General features: G+C 39.1%; 1 protein-coding gene and 1 pseudogene across 2 annotated transcripts; one reads left to right on the plus strand and one right to left on the minus strand.

The window, feature by feature from the left end:
• Window positions 1–257: 257 nt before the first annotated feature.
• LOC148718777 (uncharacterized) lies at window positions 258–5,349 on the minus strand (annotated as a pseudogene). The gene is made up of 5 exons (XR_015993620.1): window positions 3,488–5,349; window positions 3,061–3,139; window positions 2,421–2,495; window positions 1,967–2,041; window positions 258–1,552 (listed from the first exon to the last, which is right to left on the minus strand). The product of XR_015993620.1 is annotated as an uncharacterized LOC148718777 (transcript).
• A 2,516-nt stretch (window positions 5,350–7,865) lies between these two features.
• Window positions 7,866–25,505, plus strand: LOC111340741 (glutamate receptor ionotropic, kainate 2). The gene is made up of 16 exons (XM_022947631.2): window positions 7,866–8,014; window positions 8,135–8,266; window positions 10,648–10,806; window positions 12,345–12,614; window positions 13,205–13,482; window positions 15,573–15,716; window positions 17,797–17,970; window positions 18,309–18,413; window positions 19,265–19,399; window positions 20,207–20,395; window positions 21,147–21,422; window positions 21,827–22,143; window positions 22,444–22,614; window positions 23,283–23,464; window positions 23,729–23,868; window positions 24,332–25,505. Exons 2-16 carry the CDS (start codon window positions 8,164–8,166, stop codon window positions 24,440–24,442), a joined length of 2,754 nt encoding a protein of 917 aa, XP_022803366.2. The 5' UTR covers window positions 7,866–8,014; window positions 8,135–8,163; the 3' UTR covers window positions 24,443–25,505.
• Window positions 25,506–26,650: the final 1,145 nt, after the last annotated feature.

The raw sequence follows: 26,650 nt of genomic DNA on the forward strand, positions 1-26,650 counted from the left end.
AAAATATATGAACTTCATATATTCATTGTATTTGATTTATCATCACGGGTTTATTACGAATCAACTTAACGACCTTCTCCCAGTTGGCTTGTTAGCTCAATTGGTAGAGCGCTGCACTAGTATCGCAGAGGTCAGTGGTTCGAATCCCGTACAGGCCTGATTTTTTCAGGTCTGATTTTCGCTATTGCATAAATAGCGCTATCTACTGCGAAAGATCGTGCATCATACATATTTGATACCGCAGTTCAAAATATATGAACTTCGTATATTCATTGTATTTGATTTATCATCACGGGTTTATTACGAATCAACTTAACGACCTTCTCCCAGTTGGCTTGTTAGCTCAATTGGTAGAGCGCTGCACTAGTATCGCAGAGGTCAGTGGTTCGAATCCCGTACAGGCCTGATTTTTTCAGGTCTGATTTTCGCTATTGCATAAATAGCGCTATCTACGGCGAAAGATCGTGCATCATACATATTTAATACCGCAGTTCAAAATATATGAACTTCATATATTCATTGTAAGACTTTGTACGTTTGAAAGTCTTTCCAATGGTGGATCATCGTGGGACCAAGAAATACGGGACTACTTCCAGTCGTCTTTGATGTCAGGAACAAATGCTTACAAACAACTGGCGTCACTTCAAACTGTCCCCTGTTAAATGTCGGGTCAATGCACTTTGGATGACTGAGCACCTCATTAGTAGAGAATTTCGCCAAATCATGACACATTGTGTCAGTTCCAAGGACCCACAAATCACAGGGCATGTCTTGATGACGTAAAACCAAGCTTTCTTCTTTCATCCGCGCATATTCCAGAAGGTCGTCAACTGGGTCTGAATTCTTTTTGGCATATGCATTTATGTCGTGGATTTGTTTACGCGACCGAGGAAGAACTCCAGGTGTTCGTGCCCCGGTAGGTCCTCCCCCATGTTCCTTGAGAGCTGCACATACTTGTGATGGCGCATTCTTTGTCGCCTCATGGTTGATTGCTTGCAGTGTTGACTTTGTGGACGGGTAGAATGGCGTCTTTGAGCTTCTTCTGCTGTTTTAATGGCATTCTACTTTTAAGTAAACTTTGTCTTCTCCAGAATTAATATGGTACTGTAGTAAGACAGTTCCATTGACAATCTGAGAATTGGCGTCCTTCAAGACAAATACGGATCTTACTAGAGAAGGACATGCCTTGTTACTCTTTGAATTAATGATAAGACGGTACTGGTTATTTCCTTGCAGTTTGTTTTTCTTTTTCGGCTATTACTGAGAAGTAAGATTGGCCACTCAGGTCTTCGTACTCCACCGTCCATATACAGCTTCTCAGAAACTTTGTATATGCACCATTCATGTCATTTTTTATGTCTTCCCAGTTCCGGTATGAAGTCGTGTTTACTTTAAAGGCTGCGTTTTCACGAACTCGGAGGGGATGGCGATTGCATACATTCACGTTCTCACTTTTAAAACAGATAGCTGTTGCTTCTGGTGACGTGTATCTTGTCTTCCTCCCAGCCTCAAAAACAGGCATTTCTTGATCATTATTCCAGTAGTGTGACTGCTACAAGAAACAAACCAAACAAAAGTAATGACCGCCTTGTGAAAATTTTGCAGTCACTGTACCATGAGAAAATACGATGTTAATTGACCAGGTGTATATTGAAATGCTGCATTTAAAAGTGAAGATTGCTTACATTGAAATGAGTGAACTTTGTATATAAACTATCATTCTAAACTTTTTATTTCTATTTCCCGGTTTTGTTCCCTTTGTTTCTTCGACGTTTCTCATTATAACACCCGTGCTGTTGTTTAAGTAGCTGAAGTTTATAGCTACACAGCGTTTAGTTCCGGAAAGAATATACGACAAGCGAATAAACGGGAAACTACAGGAAATCCTAGCTATAGGGAATTGGAAACGGAGGATCGGGATTTGAATTATTAGATTGTCTGCACTACATGTATTTAGATGACATACCTGCTTTTCAGGTTTATTTATCTTCTCCAGCTTCACTTCGGCTTTAGAGGTTCCCAAGTTTTCGACAAAGTCTTCCTGATGGGTGACGGGAAAAAACTATGATGATTACAGTTATCGTGGAATTAAGTACACGACATCATTTGCAAGATAGAGAAGTTTTCAATTGAGTGTCGTAAAACCAAGAACAAGATAATTACTTTGACCAATCACAATAATGTGGTATGACGAAAAACACGCATATAAATTTCCCCTGGAGGAACCCCTGGTACATATTTATGTAGTTTTCCGACGAAAATCGCTGCAAAATCGCAGTGAAATTTGAACATGTTTCAAACAACTTGCGATATAGCGGCGACGTGAAATTCCAAAATCGCAGTAAAATCAACGGCCGTGCAGTTGGCATATTTGCATTTTAATGAAAATCCAGAAATCTACAAATATATGTTTTACTTACCTCCTCAGATATTTTGTGCCCTTCTCGCTCCGTGGGAACACATGGGGGTGATAAAATCTGCAGGTCGTCATGTACCTAATAAAGAATTTAGCTGTCAGTGGCATTCACTTGGAATATTTGTAATTTCACTAGAATTCAGAAATTTACAAATGTATGTTTTACTTATCTCCTCAGATATTTTGTTTCCTTCCGCTCGGTGGGAACGCGTGGAGGTGCGCCTAACCTGTGCTCAGGTGTGCCACTCAAACTGATGAAACAAATGTTTCAAAAGGCAAAGTTAAAAACAGAGAATTTGGAATATTTAAACCACTACAAATACTAGTTTTGCCACTTTGTTATACTTGCAACAATAGAATTAATCGCAAAGCGATCAACTTTCCTTCTGCATGACTTACAGGAATTTTTCTCTGACGTCTTGCTCAATTTTTATTCTGGTGCATCCTTAAGCGGGTTTCCATGAAGTGCGATACGACTGTATATAACACTTAACTCATTTACATAGCCAGATGAAAAGTAAGCACTAGTAAGTTTTAATGCGATAGGTGGAGAAGTCAGTCATACCGTCCTCTGTTTTTCCTACACTGTTCTTCTTTAGACGGCGAGGAATCTAGACGTTTTCTTTTTGCAAGCCTTAGTGAACCAGTTTCTGCGGCATTTGAACATGTTTCTTGTTTTTGAGGTCGCCTCTGAACTTCTTTGTCACTATCGGCAGAAAATATCTGTTAATAATAAAATAATAATAATAATAATACAGTCAAAGCTCTTTGAGCTGATACTCTCGTAAACAGACAGCTCTACTTACGGTCGCCTTCGCAAAGCCCCGCTTGAACTCTCGCTCAAATCAACTCTGTATTTACACATTCCCTAAATAAAAAACAATGTAAACACATGTGCCTGCAGGCGCTCTGTTGATAATAAGGCAGCTATCTATTCTCCATAAGCGGGCAGCTCTAGTTGTGGACACGTTTTACGTACTTCCCAACTAGGGTGTCCGCTTATAGGAGCTCCTAATGTAACAGCAATTGTAAAAACAATAACAGACTTTATTTCGGCGGACGGCCACTTACTTTGTCTCCAGTGTAAATACAGCTAATGATTGGCTTGTGCTGGACTTCACACCACAGTAGTTGAGATGCTCCCAAAGCCAGGCACATAGCGACATCCAAACTTCCGGAGAATTATCTGTTCCTACCAGTACAAGACCATTGCCTTTTCCAGGAATCAGTGAAACTGGATGTGTGTCGATGAGAAAAGGTCTCGCATTAGCACATCCAACCGTCAAAACCAAAGGATCAGTGGCGAAGACAGCAGCGCAGTCTTTAGAACTAAGATGGCAGAGTTTGGAGTGCAGTTTTTCCCTGGCAGCAAAAGAATAGACCCCGTCTGCAAAGGGCAGTTCTTCGGAGATATCGTACGAACACGAAATGATATCTTGCTTCTTTAGAATGATATATGCCAACATAGCATCGTACGTTTTGCTAAGATCGCCGTGCATGTTAATTTTCTCCGGCAAAAACCAAATGGCATGTTCAACAGACTCAGCTAAACGTGCGAAAAAATCATCACCACTTTCCAACGAGGTTAAGATGACATCAGCCACGTTAACGGAGAGGAAAGCCCACGCATTGGTACCATCGTTTGCTAGGGCGGACTCTATCGGTAAATCGTTTTCGGAACTCTCCGCGAGTTCATGCCGGCACAAGCTCATGGTCAAACTCCTCCACAGCGGTGGCTTGGCTTATGCTCAAGTGAATAAAATGGAGATCTCTCCTGAAGCGGTCTTTGCCTCTCTTCAAAATCTTGGATGCCTCGTCTAACTTCAATCGATCGTCTCTGTTCAAATTGACGCATCCCCTGTAAACACCCTCTAACTCCCGCCAAACCGTTGCGCGCTCGATTTCGTACTTGACATCTTGTAAGGGATGCTGCTTACTTCGCATCAGGGAGGTGATAAGCGTTTTAAGGTCCTCTTGGGAACCGATGCCCTCGGCTGATCGTATCTCTAAGAGATATGGGCATTTAAGACTTGGGTTTATCATGGTAAAAAATATCATTTCCAGTGCCCAAATATCTGCAAGCTTGAAATCAGTAATAGATGCGCCAGATAAAAGCTTTTCTTTTAACAGAAGTTCTGGCGCCATGTAAACTACTGTCCCACGATCAACGTGGTTACTTTTTGAAGCAAGAACCGTCTGCGTCTGAACAAGAAAAGAACAGCTTTCGCCAAAGTCAGTAAGTTTACACGCAACCGGTCGAGACTGATACATGAGCTTGAATTGGTCACTTTGCGCCGATAATGAGCTGTAATGTTGATTACTAACTAGTATGTTCGCGGACTTGAGGTCTCTGTGAGCGATTCCATGTTCGTGAAGATAACTCAGCCCCTCAAGCATTTCCTTTGCTGCGTGAATTATTACATCGTGAAACCCTTCACAGTTCTGAACATCAATTTCCAAAAGGAAATCAGACAGGGCGCTGACACGGACGTCTTGGCCAAATGGCTTGAAATTAAAGTAAACGTATTCAAGCATCATAGCAAAAGGCTGATAGCAGACCGCCTTGAATCGCACGACACTGGTATGATTTAAGCCATTCACAATGGCCACTTCTTTAGAGAACAGCTTCTTCTCTTCTTGGTCCAGGGCATTTATCATTTTTTTAATCACCACTGTCTCGATTTTGTCAATTACCGGAGCCTTGAACTCTGCGGTGTAGACATCGCCAAAGGAACCTTGCCCAATTCGCTCTTTAATTGATAAATTGTTAAATTCGAATCGGGTAATCCCGTCATTTTCAGCCAATTTCCCTTTTCGTGTAAGCTGGGGAAGCTTGAATTTACGAAAATTCGACATAGCTTTAGCCGCGTGACATTTTGGCCAACAAACGTCCAATAATTGTAATTTGAACACCTTGAACTACGTGCTCGTTGCCCAGGAATGTCTGTGTCTACCACCCCGCCGAGCCCATTCTAAAAATAGCTCAGTGGCTGCGATGAATTTTAAGAATAGCCTGTCACTGAGTGAGTACTAGTAAAAAAAAACATTAGCTATGAGATATAAATATAGAGGCAAGACCGATACAACGTAGAGTAGTTTTAAGACGGAGCACTATATTTCGGCTGGCCAAACCAGCCTTCTTCGGGTGCAGTGGGAATTGACATAGAATTAAGGTGGTACTTAGATAGCTGTATGATTTAATAGCGGGAATACGTAAAACTAATTTGATTGACCATGAGATAACAATTAAAAATAGAAATAGTAAATAAAAATAGAAGTGAAGTTGGGTAAATTTAATAAAATTAAATAACTAGAAGTAAGAATAGTAGAAGGAAAAACACTAATACATTCCTTCGCGAGCGTTAAGGTCATCGTAATGAGGTTTCGTAATTACGAAAACTCACCGGAGAAGTCATGAATCATTGAATAGATGGGGTGTTAATTGCTGTCTATCACTCGCTTTTTACATTTGAACATATTCTATTTATTAAAAAAAAATAAAATTGATAAACAAGAAAAATAATATGTCTTAGTTTTCGTAATGACCTTTCGTTATTACAAAAACTAAGACCCGCCGGAAAAGTGAAAATCAATGAAAAGACGGGGGTCTTAGTTTTCGGGGTCTTAGTTTTCGTTCATTTTATTTATTACAAGTCTTATTGCCGGTGATATAAGTCACAGCACTCAACGAAATCACGCCCTGTCGCCGCTTCACCGAGTCTTAGGTCTTAGGTCTTAGTTTTCGGGGTCTTAGTTTTCGTAACATCCAATGGTACAGCGTACATACAAACATCGTAGCGTTGCGTGAATTATCTCAGCGTAATGTCAAATGCTACAGCGTACACACAAACGGTTTAGCGTTGCGTTAAATAGCTCAGCCTTCACGCTACGCCACAAGCAAGCTCGACGATTTGCCACAACATCGAAATATTTCATGTAATGCTGAGCAATTTAATGTTCAGCGGGATTGTCTGATGTTCTGCAAAGCTATTCGATGTAACGCTACACCATTCGTGTGTACGCTGTGCCATTCCACATTACGCTGAGCCTTTTCATTAAAACTCGGTGAAGCGGCGACAGGGCGTGATTTCGTTGAGTGCTGTGACTTATATCACCGGCAAAAGACTTGTAATAAATAAAATGAACTCCCGTCTAAAGCGATAGCGAGCACACGGTTTTTCGTCTGTGAATCGTTGATTTCCGGAACTGAGTGCCGGTTCTGAATTTCCTTTTCCTTCGCCGCCGGCGTAAATCGCAAAACAACAGGTTCGCCATTTTTATTCTTTATTTAAGTTAGCTATCTAACCCTGCCCGTGCTATGGGTTAACTTTAACCCGCTGTTCGACCCGAGGTTAGTGTTAACCTTCTTTCTAACAATGCGACCAAAATTTTACTCCAAGGTTAGGCTTACTTAACCCTCTTTTGAACAAACGCTAGGTGTTTGAATTCGAGGATATCCTCACGTCTTGAAGTCGACTGATGGCTAATTTTCCTCAGCTGCTCTGGATAAGAATAAACTAATAGCAAATTGATAGGACTGAGAAAAAGACACTTCAAACTGATGGAAATATGTCTTCCTAAAATTTAAGAAATTGCAATCAATTTTCGTGTTATTCCAGCCTCGAATGGGTTGGTGATACAAAATGTCCTAATTTATAGAGTTTGTTTTTACATTTTTAAAGGCAATCAAGATACTAGTCTAAATATTCTAGCTCGGGGCTGTTAATTTCGGAAATTACGAACCCTTTTCGTCTAACTACCATGATATTTTAATAATCAGACCAGTGAATGTCTTACTTTAATTTTTTTTTTTTTCCTCTCAAACTTTGATTCGTTTAAAGGTTGTTAAACTGCACATTTCATAAGAATTAATGTACAAAAGTGGCTTTTTTAACGCTTTTAGCTCGAACATCTTAATTCCTACACGGTGGCCGTCGTCTTAAAAAAAACACTTATGTGTATGAATTAGCGTCCATTTGAGTAAAGAGTTGATTTTTTTAATCAGTCTTATAGTCTATTTATAACCTTGAAGAACCTTTGTTACCCGTTTAAATTAAAGTCTTTTCTTGTGTACCATTAGGCTACATGTTTGTGCAGCTTTCTTTTTTTGCCCCAAGAGTACCTAATAACATTAATATGAATACAGAAGACGCATCCGATGACATTTTTAAAGTAAATACGGTATGTGCCTTGTCTAATAACTTTGTATAGCTTATTTCCTTGGATGCATGAATGCTGTTTTCAATTAGTGCCAGTGCTATATGTTCGAAAAGCTGTTAGGTCAGCATAGAAAACACAACGGAAATTTTCCCAAAGCCCTACTTCAGACGAAAATCGAATTTTTTTTCCTATAAGCAAACACGACTTACGACTAAAAGCAAACTCGTCTAATTTGAGTCATATTGAAGTTAGCTTTTAATTAAAAATACTGGAAGTTTAATTTTTGCAGGTTTCTTTACGTTGGCAACTTGGAACACCGAATAGCGTGACGGATGGTTTTTTAGACGGAAATTGTTGATGTTATCTGTTGGATAATTGATGGGAGTCTTAAAAGTCTACCCATTCATTTTTTTCCCTAAATGATGGCTATTTACTGAGGTAAAATTTGCTATTGTAGTTGATAAAAATTTTATGAATGTTTCATTATCTTAGATCACTGTCAGGGAAACGTTGACATGATTGACATCAGCGTGACGTTTCCTAGTGTTGCTTTTATAGGTGGTTCGAACGGAGCTTCCTAAACAGTCATGTCTGCGTCTCGGACGAGTCTTGACCGTTCGCCTTTCTTGACGCTTCTGTTGGTTTTTATAGTTACTTCCTCAACTCATGGAGTGACTGAAATATCAATAGGTACGTATATTTACCCCAAGGCAGCATGTAACAATTGCAGATTTTTTTCGTTGGGTATAGTCGGAAAAAATAACGAATTTTTGGCGTAGATGCGTCGAAGGGGAGGTTAACTTGGATGATGCCTTTAGAATTTGGGGTGATTCAAATCCTTGTCCACATATTTCAGTTCATCGGCAGCTTGTTTCAATGAAAGAAATAATGTTTTTATTTACATCATTTAAGAGAGACCACGATGCTGATTAAGAAAATGGGAAAATGTAATTCGTGATTTTTAGGCCTTATCTACATCTGAGGGCCAAGAAGACAGGTAAAAAAGACATTTTAATTTCAGGCATTAGCCAATTCGCCTTAGTGATATTGAAAAACTGAATATGCAAAGGTCTTTGGGAAAATTTTGTGGTGAGCTTGTGCTTATGAATAATAAAGGCGATGCATGGAGCCAAAGTTCTTATTTCTGGAACAAATCAATTGGGATAAATTTGAATATCTAACTTATGTGTAAAGCGAAGCCTTGATAATTACGACGCTCAATGGAGTCATTAATCAAACGAGCTAGTTTTAGTTAAGGACACATGTTACAGAATTTAAAGAGAAACAGAAGTTCCAGAACCCAAGGGGTTCTTCCCTCTTAGAAACCCTTTAAGAATCTGCGTCATTATTTGCAGTTTTCAATAAGTCATTTCCATAGGGAGTGACACTGAAAAAAGGAAGCGAGACCGCGGTTCAATCCCTTTGTTCATGTCGATTAAAGGAATTAAATAAACGCTGTTTTAGCAGCTGTACAATCAATAGAATAAAAATGTTATGATTATAGAATATCGGTATGTTGGGCCTTTTTCCCTGTTAGTTTATAATCGTTATTGAAAAAGTAGTGCAATCGCAATTTCCATCACGCCAAGGGAGCCACTTCATCGAATCGACCGAAGTGTTTTATTCTTAAAATGTTTGTGATTTTTTTGTGAAGCCACACAGGGTATAAAAATAACTGATGAAATGGTGTAACGATAAAGGAGGCAGTAAAACCCCTCTTGCTCTTTCTGGTGGTTTTCAGATGTGACAGCCAGAATATTTATTACAGTCTTGTGGTTAGGTTATGGCACGAACCTAATATGTAAATGAGATGGGAAAATTTTGCTCTGAAATAACAAAGGGCTCTTTGATAAGTTGCTCAATGGTTACAACAATGCAATACATCATAATTCATCATTGCAAATTTGAAACGGAAAGAACTCCGGAATGCATTTTCTCAATAGAGCGAATAAGGTTCATATTCTCAAAGCCTATTTGAAAGGAAAATGGAATAGGGGCATTCCAACTCTTGGCTGAATTTATCTTTTATAAAAAAAATAATAAATAACGGCACGGTTTTTCGTTCGCTGTCTACGTACTGCATGGAGAAATAAATACGTGAGACTGACTACCATTAGAAATGATTACTTGAGCCCTATGATGTATTGTGTCGTGCGCCTAAGTGTTTTCGAATTTCACAAACTTGATAGCTCATGTGGTTTGAACACCGTTGTCACGTTGATTGCGGATACGCCACCAAGAACGGCAGATTGACAGCTTTTGGAAACTTTCAAGCCGAATTAATATTACTGTGTCGAAATTACGTCAAGTCCATTGGACAGCTGGGATAATACTCGAGTCCGCCTTTCTAATCCTCGTAGCCATTTATCACATAATTATATGCAGATCATCCGCTAAAGTCAGAAAAGTTAAAGCGATTTCGGTAATCCGTAAGTGGTTATCAATAAGTACTGTTAGGTATTATACAGTGAACTCAATTTTTAATTCATTTGTTCCATTTATCCGTCGAAATAATAAATGTCCACGCGAGTTCATCCTTGATGGCCATTCTTATTTGAACCGACTCTTGGTAAGATTTCCGCACATCCTCATACTATTGTGAAGCAATGCCGTAGTCCTAAAGGCAATTTATTTTTCGCCATTTTTGCTTTATTCAAGAACTGTAAGCATAATGAAGTATAACGCTTTGCCGAAATCTTACCTAGCTCATTTAGTGAGGCATGAAAAAAAGTCAGATGATCGTTATTAAGGTAATTTTACTTTGACGCGCCAAGGCGTCAACGATAATTATAAATATGAATACTGGTCTCAACTGCCTTATCTAGGATCATCTGAGGTTCGGAAATAACAACCCTCCAGCCTAAATTCTTTATCATTAATTTCTTTTAAAAATAGCTCTCTGTCAGCAGCCCAGCACATTCGTGCCTGTTCAGCTTCATTTGAACTCTTCTAATGACTTGTTTTAAGATTACCATTTGATTAACGTTCTTGCATGGCTTTTGGGAAAGCAGTTGAAAGGTAAGCTTTGCAAAATAGCTTTAAAAAGTAGATCCGCTTTCATGGCCTTTCAGGAGCAGTCTTTTCTAAAGAGCCTGGTGAGAATACAACGATTGAAGAACAAGCTTTTAGACTCGCCATTGATCATTTAAATGAAAAGTACGCGGATATTAAATTGAAAGCCTTGGTGAAGAGTGCGAACCCGTTGGATGATTTTGAGAATATTGAAAAAGGTGAGAAATTCAGTAATTAAGGAAATCGTTTAAGCTACCCGATTTCTCCAACCTCCAGGGGAAACGTAAGTTGGTCCGAGAAATCGGAAGTTCGAGAAATCGGGGGTGAAATTACAAGTGAAGCAAATCCAAGGGAAACAAGGTTTGGTTCGAGATATCGGGAGGTTCGAGAAACCGAGGGTTCGAGAAATCAGGATTCCATTGTACGACTAAAATTTGTCACGCCACAACTGAATAGCTGCCTGTGAGAGAGAAATAAATATATCTTATTAAACGTTTTGTTGTGTAGTATCGCTGAGTATTTTTACGAGTTGTACCGTATTTTGACAAGCCCGTAGGGCGAGTCAAAATACAAATAACGAGTAAAAATACTCAGCGATACTACACAAAAAAACGCCTGATAAGTTATTTATTATCCAACACGCCAAACTGTTATTTCAGTGCGGGCGAATTTCGCGGATATTTATTTACGGGGAGTGCGTGACAGAAGTATGCTAAGCTGAACGGAATTGGCGCATTGTCGTGTTCCTGTTTCTTTTTTCTTCAATAAATGAAGAAATTTCCAGGTCGTCTAGCTGTTTTTCTTCGTTCGATTCATCTAATAAACTTGGATGTATATTTGCCAGCCATTCTGACTCTTCGTCGTCAGAAATATGATTCAAATTGTCCGCCTTTTTTTTTTCGTAACTACAATTCAATTGTTCGCTTGCGCGATGCGAGAAAACCTGTTTAACTGGTAATCTACAGCACAAATACCGCGTGATATTTGTACTCGTCTATGGCGTTATTTGTACTCAACGAAGTGTAGTTGGCCAACTACACTGCGTAGAGTATAAATAACGTCCAAGACTAGTACAAGTATCACGGGGTATTTGTACTCCAGAGAACCGGTCAAACAGGTTTTTTCGCATCGCGCAAGCGATGAATTTGATTGAAGTCACAAAAAAGAAAATGGCGGACAATTTAAATAATTTTTCAGATGACGAAGAGTCGGAGCGGCTGGCGAATAATGATCCAAGTTTATTCGATAAGTCAACGAAGAAAAGCAGTTAAGAGGACAATTAAATTTCATCATTTATTGAAGAAAATAGATACAGCAGCACGACAACGCGCCAATTCCGTTCCCCTTCGCGTACTTCTGTGACGCACTTCCCTTAGATATCCGCGAAATTGGCTCGCACTGAAATAAAAATTTGGCGTGTTGGATAATGAATAACTTATTAGACTTTTAGTGTGTCGTATCGCTGAGTATTTTTATTCGTTATTTGTATTTCGAGTCGCCCTACGGGCTCGTCAAGATACGGCACAACTCGTAAAAATACTCAGCGATACTACACAACAAAATGCCTAATAAGATGTAGTTACTGTGAAGGAGAGGGTGGATTTGGGCAGTCCCTCCTTTTCGGAGAAGTCTGTCGCGCGAGTCAAAGATTTACTGTAAAGCGTCCATGGATAAGTCTGTTGCATTACTACTTTTCTCTACTGACATTAATGCAGCGGTTCTTTTTGTGATTCTGAACTCATGCTCTCGTTTCCAGTTAACAGTTTGCTAAGCAGTAACATCTCAATTCTTATTGGTCCAATGGAAACTTCTGCCGTAATTGCCACCCACCCTCTGTGTAGCCGAGCAAGTGTCCCTCATATAGCTCCGCTGACCAGTCTAGAAATGATTTCCGAAGATGGTAGTGGTTTGAACTACTTATTGCGTATGAGCCCCACAGAGAAGCTGAAAGCCAAAGTGATAGCAGGAATAATTGAGAACTACAAATGGGAAACGATGGCTGTGCTAGGATATCAAAATAAAGAAGGTGAAGTTAACGACTAATTTTATGTTCAGATACAATTGTGCGTCAATCTTTCGATCATTGAATTTGGCTTACAAAAAACTTATATTTTCCGAATTGAGCCATGAGACAATCTACCTTGTGCTGCTAATCTATTATTTTTGTAAAGTGAGTGTGTAAATTTGTTAAGTTCTCGAAAACCTTGCTCCGTGCTCGGCGAATGAATGTGAATGTGAAGACACACAAGTATGTTGGAAGCAAAGCTTTATTCAAACAAACGACATAGTTTCGATCGAGGTAAAATAAGTTCGAACTTCTTAAACCATGCTTAATCAAAACCTTACCGGGAGAGCATCGGCTTTTCAATCTTTGGTATGGAGCAAACTTAGCTCAGTCCGTACTATCAAGACATAGGGTCAATATTCTCTCAGAGGGGTCCTCACGCTTGTTTGTTGAGGATCTATCCATATATGCATGTAACAGGTCGAATTCGATGGTTCGTGCTCTCATATATTTTCTCTTCGATAACCGGCCGGGAGGACCTTAACTATTCCCGCCCTTCAAAAGGAGTGTAACGAGACTGTCCTTTAATGAGAGAACAATTTTCTTTGCAGCTCCTGAAGGTCACTCCAGCTTTCGTTTGATTGCCAGTGAAAATGAATGGAATGTGGTTAAGGCAACTCTTATCTCGCCTGATCCAGCTGGGAGAAAAGGAGATCTGGGGATGGCATTTACGGTTATTACGAGTTTGAAAGATTCTCAAAGCACTCGGCTTGTGGTCGTGTTCTTTCCTGCGTGGGCTGTGGAAAAATGGATGAAGCAGGTAAAAAGCCAACTGGATACGGATATGGGAAACTGGACATGGATATTTTCAAACTTTGGGAATCGAAAGGTGAGCAATCTTTTTTTTTAATTCACGGCGTTGAGGTTAGCTAGTAGTTTGGTGGACAATTGGTTAAACTGCTCTGCTCCACATACCGACCACGGACAAGTTTAGACCAATCAAAACTTATTAGTTGTCCTTTCATATCAAAAAGCGTCCTTAGAATGATGCAGTGTTGGTAGGGGAACCTTTCAACAACAAAAGCGCCATTAGAGATCAGGGTGTCATCTTATGAGAGTAGCAACAATCGTTCATGTTAATTAAGGTAAAAAAAGTAAGATCTGTAGCGGAGCCAGTGGGTCCACCCCGCCGGAGCTTATTCCGGTTTCCATTTAACATGAAGTGACCAGGAGTATTACCACACCTAGTTTTGAATAGTTTGACGGCCGCGAAGTTAGGCAGATCAGAAAAACAGTGACTTTTCAATTCTGACAGGTATAACGTATTATTTAGCCAATGTACGGTTGCGAATTATTGACATCTGTGACAAGCTGTAGGCGCGGAAGAAAATTTAGTGGTGAACAATAAAAACAATAGAGTATTTGTTTTAAGAACATCAAATTTCCGCGGGGCAACTATCAGCCGATAGTTCCTCGACCGAAACACTCTATTGTTTAATTAATACTCCTGAGTGGAGAGAGGCACTGTGTGAGTAAAGTGTTTTGCCAAAGAACACAACTCATAGATCCGGGTCAGGCCTCGAACCCAGTGCACCGCCCAAAATTTTTGGTGTTTGAAGTAGTTAGCTGCATCAATGATCCTGGTTGTTTGGTGAAACTCGTAGTGTTCCTGTAAAACAACTCGAGACTATCAGAAAAGCTAACGTGGGTTTCCTCTGCCATCAAATCTTTTTTATACCGATATTATTATTTATCCTCACTGGTTTGTGACAGACCAATATATTTCACAATCCGCCAATTCGATGTAATAACCTGGAATTAATGCAACTGAGCATGAGAACGTCCTCAGTGGTCAATCGTTTTTCATTTCAGTGCAAAGCTTGGTTTTACAAATAGTTTAAAAATAATCGAGGAGTACTGTGGGAAGTGAATACTTTATAAGCCTCTGACCAAAAATTTCGAGAATCCGCAGAAAGTTCTGAGATTTCGTAGTTCATTTGGTTTTTCCTAAAGGACCCTTTTAATGAAGCTTTTTCAAAAACTTAGAAGATATATGTTTCTTTACATCTTGGTACGTTTAAGTGTAGAGTATGTACTTTGTGTCTTTTCGCAGAGGTAAAACAGGGGTTAATTTTATAGGCCTATAATGAAGTCTGCTACGTATATTTAAAAAGTATAATACACATCGTCTTAATGTTTTGTCCTTTTAGTTTAATTCTTCTAATTCTCTATCTTGGTCCGCCATAATCAAAGCGTCCATTATAAAAAAGAGTTCCGGCTATCATGACAAAAATGAGATGCGAACCGTTTGAACCGCTGTCACGCAAAAGGTCCCCACAGCTAAACAGCTATAAGAAAAGACCTATAAAAAGATCTGGGTCATTCGATTATTAAGAAGTCATGTTAAACATCATCTTGAAACTCCATTCTTGTGGTTTAATTCCTCCAAATTTTCTTCCATGGCTCACCGTAAGCGGTGCGTCCAAGATGAAAAGAGTTCGAGCTATTATGACAAAAAATGAAATGCGAACCGTTGAACGGCTGTCACGCAAAGGATTCTGTACATAGCAGTGAATTCTTGGCCAAGCTGAAAGATTGTGACAGTGGCCCTTAATTTTTACCCACGCCACTTGAGTATGCCAAAGAAAGACCACGTGACAACTCAGGAGTAGTGGCTGGATTCTTTAGCTAACGAGATGACGAGAAGTTCATGAGACGGTGCCTGCCGCTTACCGATGGCATCACAAACATGGCGCATTCTCCTCAGATTTTTTTCAGGTTCTACCCTCCATACAAATTCCCGATCTCTGCTCTGTAGTCCAGACCTTTCTCCATTAAAATAACTAGCTGGCTATTGTTTAAGCTTATGAGGCACGATTAAGTAACTTTTAGCAGAAAGTTAAAACAGGACAAGACCTTTTTTCATTTTACTCCATTCTTATACTCCAGCGTATGACTTAAGATGTTTTCTCCGATCAGGAAGACCTTCTCAGCAGTGACTCTGGTGATATACCAAACTACATGCACGGACTGCTTGGTATCAGACCGACCGTGGGTAAAGGCACCCGCTTTGAGCAGTTCAAAAATGCATGGCAGCAGCAGGTCCCGGGAAAGGAGATATCGGTAAATTGTTAACTTCTTTTGATTCTCTTAGAGTTCTTGCCATCTTTCATATGGTTTGTTGTTCAGGTTGGTATTTGTTTGAATTTTCTTTTTTTTTTTTTTCTTTACTTTGAAAAGCATTTGGATCAGGCTTATTTCAGGAAAGTAGCGAAAAATAATTTGCTGAAGAAGGGATTAATTTTATTGTCCAAACAGCACGCGCTTTTGATTTGGTATTACCAGTTGCAAAGCAACTGATTCACAATTTATTGGAAATCGACAATGAGTCACTGCCCAATGTGATTTATAATAGCAGTTTATTCACAATTCAACGGAGCATTGAAGAAAACTAAGACTATCGTCTGTAATGATCTGCTCGAATGAGGGAATATTCTCTAGGTTTTCTCGAGTGAAGACCGATGCGAAGAATTCATTCATCCATTCAGAAATATTACGTTCATCAGTTAATGTGCTTCCATTATCCATCTTGATAACAGTCAGATCATTGGACCCTTTACGCTTTGAATTGACGTAGTTCCAAAAGAGCTTACACTCTTTTTTGTCCTGCATATTGCTTGCTAAGTCCTTCAATTCATGGTGGGAACACCAGGCCGTCTTACATTTCTTTTTAAGCACGTTATTTACATTCTTGTATTTGGACCATAAATCATCATTGTCACTCGCTTTGGCCTTGTAAAAACGTTTCTTTTTACGAGTAAGTTTAATTATGTCATTTGAGATCCACGGGGCGCAGCGATTTTTCTTCTTGCTTTTCTTGGGAACACACTGTTCGACTGCAGCGTTAAAAAGATCAACCCATGCATTCCATACTTCGTTTATGTCATTCGAAGCAAATACACATTCCCACGGCATATGTTTGAACAATTTATTCAAACCTGACCAGTCGGCCGTCTCAAAATTATGAAACTCTTTTATAGAAGATTTTCTTTGATAAGGATTAACGTTTGCTTTGAATGTAACGATGTTATGATCAGATATTGGTTCTCCAACCTCTACATCTGAAACCATGTCGCTGTGATTAGTTAGGATAAGATCCAGTATATTGTCACCTCTTGTAGGCTGTAGGACCGTTTGGTTTAAAAAATTATCAGATAATATATCAGAGAAAAGCTCATAATTAAACGAGTAGTTCAAGAATAAATTTTTCTTCCAATCGATATCTTTAAAATTAAAATCACCTACCAGTATGATATTTGATAGGTGCGACAAAGATTCTAGATTTCTCTGGAGTATTACTAGGCATTTGGAATCACTAGATGGTGGTCTATAAAACACTCAAACGCAAATGACTTGTCCCTTGAGTGATGAATATCGATCATCAAAAGTTCAGCATTGTTACCTTCCAATATATCACGTTCATTGCAAATGATGCTCTCATTGATAGCAACTAACACACCGCCTCCTTTGCGATTTCGATCTTGTCTGAAGACCCGATACTTCCGTGGAAATAACTCGGACGATCTGATGGAATCGTCCAAGTGAGTCTCAGTGACAACTATAATATCAAAGTTTCTTGAATAAACATCAGCTTCGAGGAATGCAGACTTGTTCACTAAATTTCTAGCATTAAATAAAGCAGCTTTAAGCTGTTGGTTTGGGTCTGGATTTGGTTCTATGTCTCCTCCAAGCATCAGTAAACTTGATGAAAGCTTGATTCGATGCCGTAATCGAAGCGACGCCATCTTGTAAGTTTGGAGTAGAGTTGAATATCTAGGTCTAAAGCTCACCAAATACTAGTCGTGGTCGAATCTTGAATGACCGAGAGCGTAATAACACTGTTGCCAGCTTTTTTTGGAGGAAAATCAGTCGAAAGAGTCCACAGAATATAAATTAAAAGATACTTTGGGAAGAGAGCTCTGAACCGTGCCATTGCGCAATCACATTTATATCTAGTTCTTACATAACCTCTATATTTTGATAATAAACTGTCAACAACTTTTCGAATTGAGCATAAATCCACGTTTTTAAGAGAAAACTGACATGCCAGTTATTCCTGTTTACTTTTTTTCAAACACTTGATTTTGGGGGAGGGTTAGAGTAATGATGTTAAACTGGGATGATCATTTTCTTGTCTTTTCAGGTATCTGTAGGTCGAGTTTATGATTCTGTGTTAGTGGCCGCAGAGGGAATAAAGACAGCCCTCAAAAATGGTGTAACTTTACCAGGTACCCAAACTTACCAGGGATTCTGCAGCAGTTCGGACAAGCAGGAGGAAAACACTAGTGGAAAAGACCTAGCAAAATATTTGAACGAGGTAAAAGTGTCAACAATTTGTTCATTAAAAAAAAAAACACCTTTTAAACTTACCAAACTGTGGATGTAGCTGTCCTGGAACAGGGAAAGTGAGAGATTTACTGTGCCAAGCGAACTTTGAACTAAGGAGAGAATAAAAATGTTGCTGGGAAACGATTTATATTATTTGCAACTACAGTCCCCTAACCCTAACCCTAATAATTGCAACTGAAATCAATCTCTTTCAATTACGATTAGATCATGTTTTTGACACAGATAAAAGCAAATTAATTTTTGCTTATCGGTAATCTTGGGTAAGATCTCAGAATTCAGAACAATGTTTTACTATGTTATTCACAGGTCAGGGTTGAAGGTGTCATGGGTACAATCCATGCCAATGATCCGGATTACGCCGGTTCTGCATACTTTGATGTGGTAAATCTAAGAAGCACAGGTGAATATAAAGTAAGTCCCGAGATAAATATTTCCTGTATGTCAGTCTTCTTAGGGGGTCTTCTCCTGAATCTGCCTGAGCTTCTGAGGCTCAAGGCAATATATTTTTAATTTTCTTTTGTAAACTTGTTCGTAATCTTCTTTTATTCCATATATCTTACCAGACGTTTTGTCGTGTAGTATCGCTGAGTATTTTTTCTAGTTGTGCCGTATTTTCACGAGCCCGTCGCTCGTCAAAATACAAATAACAAGTCAAAATACTCAGCGATACTACACAACAAAACATTTAATAAGAGATTTCTCATCCAACACGTCAAATTGTTATTTCAGTGCGGACGAATTTCGCGGATATATATTCATGATTCGTGCGTTATTTGTACTCTACATTGTGCAGTTGGATAATAATTGTGGTCATGCATTCTTTCCAGGGCCAAGTTCTCCAAAAGGCAATTAACACCACTCTGAAATTATCTGCTGTAGCAGTGTAAATGCTAAATTATTCAGGATTAGTGTTTACCGATTGGATTATTATTGACGAGAACCTGATTAATTTAAAAACCTGTTGTCGCGTTTAATTTCGTGGACAAGACATGCTGAAAAAACAATGGGTTATAAACTTCACCGCACGGGGGTATTACGAACCAACAAAATTACCAGCTCCAAGTGGGCTTGTTAGCTCAGTTGGTAGAGAGGTCATGGGCTCTAGTCCGGTACTGCTGATCAACAGCAGGCCTGTAAAAGTGATATAGAAATGCAGGCCTGTAATTTTATTTTTCAAACTTTATTTAGGCTACTGCTTCAGTAGTGTTCATAACTTGGAAGATCACTCTTATCCTCACCTTTAAACCTCATTTTATTGACAGGTCGGGGAGTGGAATACGACTGGGTTACATATGTTCGAAAACGAGAAACCAATCTGGCCTTCTAACAGTTCAGACAAACCATTGGACATCCCTAATATCTTGAAGGGACAGACTCTTAACATCGCTACCATTTTGGTAAGAACGTCAAATTTCATTTATCTACCAGTTGAATAAGTTAAAAAGCCATGCGATGCTCCCTTAGGAAAACGTTTGCAGTATGCATGAACTGTAACAACGAAAGTAATAATGATCTTTTCAAATCAGAATTTTTATTTACAAAGCTAACTCACAGCAGCAGGTTGAAACTAAAAACATAGAAAAAGTTGAGCTAAGATAAACAAATTACAAGCAAAAGCGAATACAAACGAAACGAATCGGAAAAATACTCGCATTGGTAACGCCTAATATCTAACTGCAATAGCGAAAAAATTAAATTTTTAAGTTGAAGAAGGCCACCAGACAAAGAACTGCGCTAAGCGCGACTTTAGGTAAGCTAACTTCAAAAAGTGATTTTCGTAAAAGAAACTGACTTTAAACACAAGAGGACTATGCAATTCCGTGCGGTATGAAACACTTGCAAAAATGGTGTAACTTACAGAGGAAAACGTGCACTCGCTCATTAGGAGGTATGAGAAAAGAGCGGACGAATTAAATAAAATCAAAATTACGCATAGAAATATCAGCAAGCACTTTTGATCTTAAATGAACCTTCTGTCTTTATCCGTTTCCGCACAGCCGACCCCAACTATCCGAACTGAACAGTGCGGATAATTGAGTGTCCGGATAATCCGCCAAGTTTGACGGTATATAGTTAGATCTTTAGCGTTCCCCCCCCCCCCCCCCCAAAAAAAAAAAAAAAAAAAATTATCAACTTAATTATCAACTTAATTAATTTCGAGTCAAAACTAGATCAACAAAGCTATTTGAAAATATTTCCAATAGGCTCCACCGTTTGTGATGTGGAACAACGAAACTAAGGAGTTTGAAGGCCTGAGTATTGATATTTTGGAGGAGATAAGAAAAAGATTGGAGTTCAACTATAACATATATGCTGTTCGTGATGGAAGATTTGGAGTGAAAAACAGACTCACTGGAGAGTGGAATGGTATCGTCAAGGACATCATGGACAAGGTACTTTCTTTTCTTCATGGTTGTCGATAAAAAAACACGAAGTTCCCTGCGGGTTTCGCTTTTTCAAATTTTTCCAAATGCGATATTGCTAAGAGGCGTTTTCAAAGACTCCTCCTTTACTCGTTGAACGTTTATGATTGTTTACTCGACCAAACTTTCTCTGGTGGGGCCCCACATATTTTTGTAATGGCCGACTAGCACAATCTTACAATACTAGAAGTAATTAATGCTTTAAGGGTTATTAACCTTTTTCACGAGCCAGGCTTCTAAATAGGCTGACTAAAAAGTCTTGCACAACTGTGTGATGGTTCAGACTTGCCAAATGTCACTTAATAAGACGAAAGGGCATGCAAAACTTTAATCAATGACTATACCTTAACTTAGAGTAGGGAGTGCAAAGGAGCAGGAATGCAAATTACGCGCGAATCGAGTACAAATATCCCGTGACATTGTACGGTTATTTGGGCAGTTGGTTATTTTGTACGGTAAGAAACCTGTTTGACAGGTTTGATAGGCTTGTGTGAGTTGTTTGTCCTTGTTTCAAGGGAGGAAACAAAATGGACGACATTTAAAGCAGTTGGATAATGAATAACTTATCAGACGTTTTGGTGTATAGTACAGCCGAGTATTCCTATTCTTTTTTCGTATTTTGACTTGCACTGCGAGCTTGTGAAAATACGGCACAACCCCTGATAATACTCAGAGATATGCTTCACACCAAAACTTCTTATACGTTATATTTACTTTACAGAAAGCCGACATGAGTATTGCACCAATGACCATCAGCTCTGATCGTCAAACAGTGTTAGATTTCACACAACCGTACATGACGTTTGGACTGGCCTTTATGATACGTGTCCAGGAAGTAAACGGGAACTACTTCAGATTCTTGTTACCATTTGATAAATACTTGTGGGTGGCCATATGCGTGTTAGTGACGGTAATGGGCTTTTCAGTGTGGTTCTGTAGTCTCTTTAGTCCACTTGGGTATTTTGGAAGATGCGTTCAAGCCAAATCGACTAAACAGGTGAGTGAGGTTCCACTACCTATCACAAGAGAGTCTGGTTTGCTGTTCGATTAATCCACGGGGCTGTTTCACACAGTCTCAGGCTTGTTCACTAGCCGAGCTCTTTAGAATCCATTAACATCAAAGAAGAACTGTTTAAAATTCGGAAAACCTTTAAAGATGTGCTCCTACACCACGAAATAGCTATGAAACATAACTTGTATGAGGGTGATAATCAATGAACAGATTGCCTGAAATATCAAATGTCAAAATGATGACATTAACCCTCATAGTGAAGTTCAGACTCTCTCCCAAATATTAGAAGTGGCCGAAGTTCCTTTTTTTTCGTCCAATAACTCTCAACACTTAAATGGCAAACCCTTCTCACTTTGTTATTTGTTGATCATCATCGTTCTTTTTCCCAGCTAAAACCAGAAGACCTTAAACAAGTTGACACTCTCAGCTTAAACAACTCTATATGGTCGTCGTGGAAGGCGTATGTCCGTCGCAGTGCTGAGCATCCCAGGTCATGGTCAGGCAAGTTGACAGTGTCTGTTTTCTGGTTCGCTGTGATGATCATCAATGCTACATACACAGCCAATCTGGCCGCTTATCTCACTGTGTCCCGGATGCAAACTCCCATAGAAACCATTCTGGATTTGTCGCGTCAAACACGTATTGAATATGGAACACTCAAGGACTCGCAACTACAAACGTTTTTCCAAAAAACAGATGTTCCCAGGTAAATATCAGGAGAAATTCAGCTTCGTTAAAAATGATCGGTCTGTATTGCCGTGATAGATTGCGGGACTGAATATGTTCAGTCTTAAGCGAAGTGTCTCTACTTATGGCCTGTTCTAAACTACACAATAACCAAAAACATAGCTTTTTCCAAAATCAAGGCCTAGAAGGGGTATCTTAGACCTCAAAGTTTTAGGCCTTCAGCTTTTTTTAAGAGGTGTTATTTTAACTGTTTGGGACTCGTTTTCAAAGGTTCGAGTTTCGTTACTTTTTAAAAGAGAACTTTGTGTTGGGCTTTTAGTTATCTAGTGATGGGACAGTTCATGGAGCAGCGCAAGTTATGGATGCCTAGTTTTGAAGCTGCCATCAACAGAACGTTGGAGGGTGACTTTGCATTTATCTCAGACAGACCAATTTTAAATTATGTGGCACGACAAGATAAACACTGTGGAAAATTCAAGGTTACTGGCGGGTAAGATAGAGCAAATTCTATGACTTGAACAAAACTGCTCTGACGAACTTAAAGGCAACTTATCAGAATTTTCAATGTACGAACATGGATATTTACAGAAAAAGTAATGCCAAAAAGGAATTTACTGACTGGGTACTGACTGACTGATTGATAAATTGAGAGGTTTATTGATTTATTGGAGGAGTTCTCTCTCTCTCTTTCTCGTGTTGCTTTGTAACTTTTCGTCGGTGCAAAAATAATCAGTTCTAACTCTGCAACTGTCACTGTGCTTTCGGTCAAAACAATCACGTTGAATCTACCAATTTCTTAAGGTCTTTTTTTACTTTTATTGCACTAAATCACCTCTCTTCTGCATTGTGTTACATGAAAACAGCATTTCTCTCAGCATTTCTCTCAGCCAATGATTTTTTTAAGTTTTTTGTTAATAATTAGATGTTCTTCCTAATATCCTAAAATCGCCTTCGTTAAAAAAGTTCGCATAGTACGCAAATAACGCTCTTTGAAGCAAGCTCCTTCAGGGCCGACTCTAAGCTTCTATTTGAGGGATACAGGGGTGCTTGTCAAGGGACAGTTGATCGATATTCAACAAGCGGAGCAGATTTGTTGCGTACTCGATTTAAAAAAAAAAGATAATCCCAGTTGAGACGTATGGCATAATTCCATTTCAGGTTTGGTAATACATATGGCTATGGTTTTGCTTTCGAACTGAACTCGCCATACACTCCGCTCTTTAATATGGAATTATTTCGACTTCAAAATGAATTCATTATAAGCAGTCTCACTCATAAGTGGACAAAGGAGAGGGTGAATTGCGAACTGGTGGATAACTTTGAAGAGCAGCAGCTACTTGGTAAGATGTGTTTCCGTAACGAGAGCAGTATGGGCTTTTCACGAGCTTGTTTGACTTCTAAAAGATACATGCCACTCTAAAGAGGACTTAGAAAGATTCTACAATTTTTACGCGGCGTGCCCTGTATGGTATTCAATAGCATATTTTCTAAAATCTCACATATTAAGCTTGGACTGCATGCATAAGATGAGATCAAAGTGAGCGCCAGAATCCATCGTCGTGCCTGACATGCTGTAAATCAGTTTAATTTTTGTCTGATCTCAGGAAGCACTGTCCAGAAGATGTCCGTCCAAAATATGCTGGGTGTGTTTATCCTGTTGGCTATCAGTGTTTTGGTTGGCTTCCTTATCATGATCATGGAGTGGATTTACGCCTCGGCTAAAGATGCCAGAAAACGCGTTCAGGTGAGTTCAAAACGGTTTGTCGGGCAATCTTTAGGCCAAGCCCTCCTGTGAAGGGCAAAACATTGTGTGTGTACATGTGTGAGACAATCTCAAATTTACGTATTTCTGAGAATGTGTACAGAGGAGGCAAATTCACATTTCTATCTGAAGTGAGAACTGCCTTCATGTTTGAGGCTTAGGAGAAGCTTGGCGCCATACGCCGTAAGGCATATGGCCATAAATGATATATTCACTGGGCGCGGTGAAGATATTATGTTTTCGAAACCGGTTAAATTCCTGTGTTTCATCAATATTTCCCCAAATATAAGTTGACATAGTTTCTAACACGCGATATTTCTGAGACATGTATAAAGTATAAGGTCTTGATTTGATAGCTGATTGATTTTGTTAAAGTCTCTGTTGTCCTTTTACCTAGTTGATATTATTATGGAGTAAGTGAGTTCAACACGCGCACTTTTTTCAGGGTCGCAAGACATGCTGCCAAGCATGCGGGACGAGACTGATTCAGGCGCTCAGAGACATGTGCTGCTCTAAAAAGAAAACCACTCTTGACAGTGACAAGACAGATTATTGAATATGGACGTCAGGTCTTCGTTATGAATGAACGGTTGAGTTTGAGCGGGATCAGCATTTTGCTTTTTTAAATTTAAGCTCGCTCATTACTAATGATGTGTTTGATCCGTTAATCGTGAAAATGTTTTGCTTTTTGCTGGGTTATACTTATTGATCAGTTCAAGTTGTTAGCCGATTATTTCCCTTTCTTTCAATCGCCTTACGAAGACGCGGTTCTCAGTTTTTAACGCAGAAGAGGTTGTGTCATATTTGTCCAGTTGTCTTCTCCTGAGGCGTTTGAACAATGGTATAACAGGCTCAGGCACTTCTCGTTTCAAATTAGTTGTTGATAATTGATTAGACACAGAAATCAATTGATTAAGCAGCGGAATGCGGGCCTTACAGTGGGGCTCCTAAGAAGAAAACTTCATTTCTTTTCGTAGCATAAAATTTACGGTAGGGGAATGTTATAAATGTTGATAAGAAGACGTCCGTTGCTACTTATAAAAATAGATTTTATATTAGGATTTTGATTCATCAATGATAGACACGCACCAAACGCGATCGAAGTCAAGAATAGATGGCTGCATTGGCCGATCTAGAGAGGGAAAGATGAGCTCGGTTAGCCTAATCAAAACAGAGGATTCGCGTCATTTTGATCAGCGGCACTGCCAGCCATCTAATCAGAAGAATTATTCGTTAGAATTTCTGGAAGAATTACTCGTTTTTATTACTCGTTATCAAAAACACACAAAAAAGAAAAGAAAAAAAAAAGAAAAGAAATCGGCCAATGTTCAGCCACCTTGACCTCATACTTGGTCAATGACTCAGGCATGATATCAGTTGTAGACTTGTGTTGTTATAACAAATGTTTAATCTTTCAAGTTCAGTTGGACAGCGCCCCCATGCATGCCTTCCTTTAGTTAATATGTCAGCATGTAATTTAGAGTTTACTGAATCGTAACTAAGAATCAGAAAGAGGGAGAGAGAGAGAAAGAGAAAGAGAGAGGGAGAGAGAGTGATCGAACAGAGTTAGTCAGTTGATCCGAGTTACACAGAATGAGATTAAAGTAAACAAAAAACAGGTTGAGAGTCCTTGGTGCCTTTCGCTAAGCGTTTGTTCGATCTAGTTTCCGCGTCAATACGCCCCAACATAAGTTTCACATCCTAATTCAATACCATTCACCCACAGTTCACTCGAATGATAAGTATCTCCGTCTTGCCGTCCTATTTTCTGTGTTATTCATCTCTTTTCCCCTCCCTCAGTAACTTGCAGTTCCTTCAGTTTCCCATACTATAACTGCTTTCTATTACTTTCTTTGGTTTCATCCATTAGTGGTCTTTTTCTTGTTTGACACGGTCATCATGTGAGATACGGCAAATTTTCTTCGACGTTGGCGGTTAAATTTCAATGCCTTTGCCGGTTGACGTTTATTAGAAAGAAGCATTTCTATAAATTAAAATTAACATCAAGTTTCTCTGTTTTTTTGTTTGTTTTGTTTTGCTTTTTTTTCATTATTTGAAACAGAATTGAACGTTAGGATCTGAAGCAATTTTGCGATTCTCTTGTATTAGATTGGTATTTAGTATTGTGCAAACCTTTAGGACTCCCTTTGAACTGGGTTATTACGTTAGTTACTTGTGCTGGATTGTTACTTTAATATCCGTGCACTTTTAAGATTCTCTTTCATTGGATTGTTACGTTAATGTCTCGCGCGCTTTGAGGATTCTTTTTTATTGGGTTGCTACGTTTGCATTTCGCGCACTTTTAGAATTCGCTGCCATTGGGCTGTTACGTAAGCATCTCGCTTACCTTTAGGATTCCCTTTCATTTGAGCCGCTTTCAATCAATTTCTCTTTTATTGAAGCAGTAAGTACTTATTAGTAATGTATATATGCTAAACCCATGGGAATAAGTCATTGTCTTAAAAACAATGGGGCGCATACATAATTAATGAAATTGAATGCATAATAAATGTATGGGGTTATATGGTACTCTTTCCTAAAAGTGGATCTGTTGGTGGATTGGCCTCTCCTTTTTCTTCTTCTTCGTCGTTCTCGAAAAAGAGATCAAACAAAGCAGAAAAGACGTACCGTTTTTTTAAAGATTCGACGACTGGAAGGCGTATCACGCACACTGAGTATCGGCCAAGAAGCAGATCTGGAAGCACGCAAGAGCCGGAAGATGAAGAAATTCATGATTTTGACATCACTGCCGAGAACGTTCTAG

Source organism: Stylophora pistillata, chromosome 12 (genome assembly GCF_964205215.1).
Source record: "Stylophora pistillata chromosome 12, jaStyPist1.2, whole genome shotgun sequence".
NCBI classification, from domain to species: domain Eukaryota; kingdom Metazoa; phylum Cnidaria; class Anthozoa; order Scleractinia; family Pocilloporidae; genus Stylophora; species Stylophora pistillata.

What these genes read in the sequence shown, in the direction of transcription:
- LOC111340741 (XM_022947631.2), top strand. Translation starts at nt 8,164, where the DNA reads ATGTCTGCGTCTCGGACGAGTCTTGACCGTTCGCCTTTCTTGACGCTT. An exon ending in TAGCAAAATATTTGAACGAG is followed by an intron (nt 17,971 to 18,308) that starts GTAAAAGTGTCA and finishes TGTTATTCACAG; the next exon opens with GTCAGGGTTGAAGGTGTCAT. An exon ending in ATGCCAGAAAACGCGTTCAG is followed by an intron (nt 23,869 to 24,331) that starts GTGAGTTCAAAA and finishes CACTTTTTTCAG; the next exon opens with GGTCGCAAGACATGCTGCCA.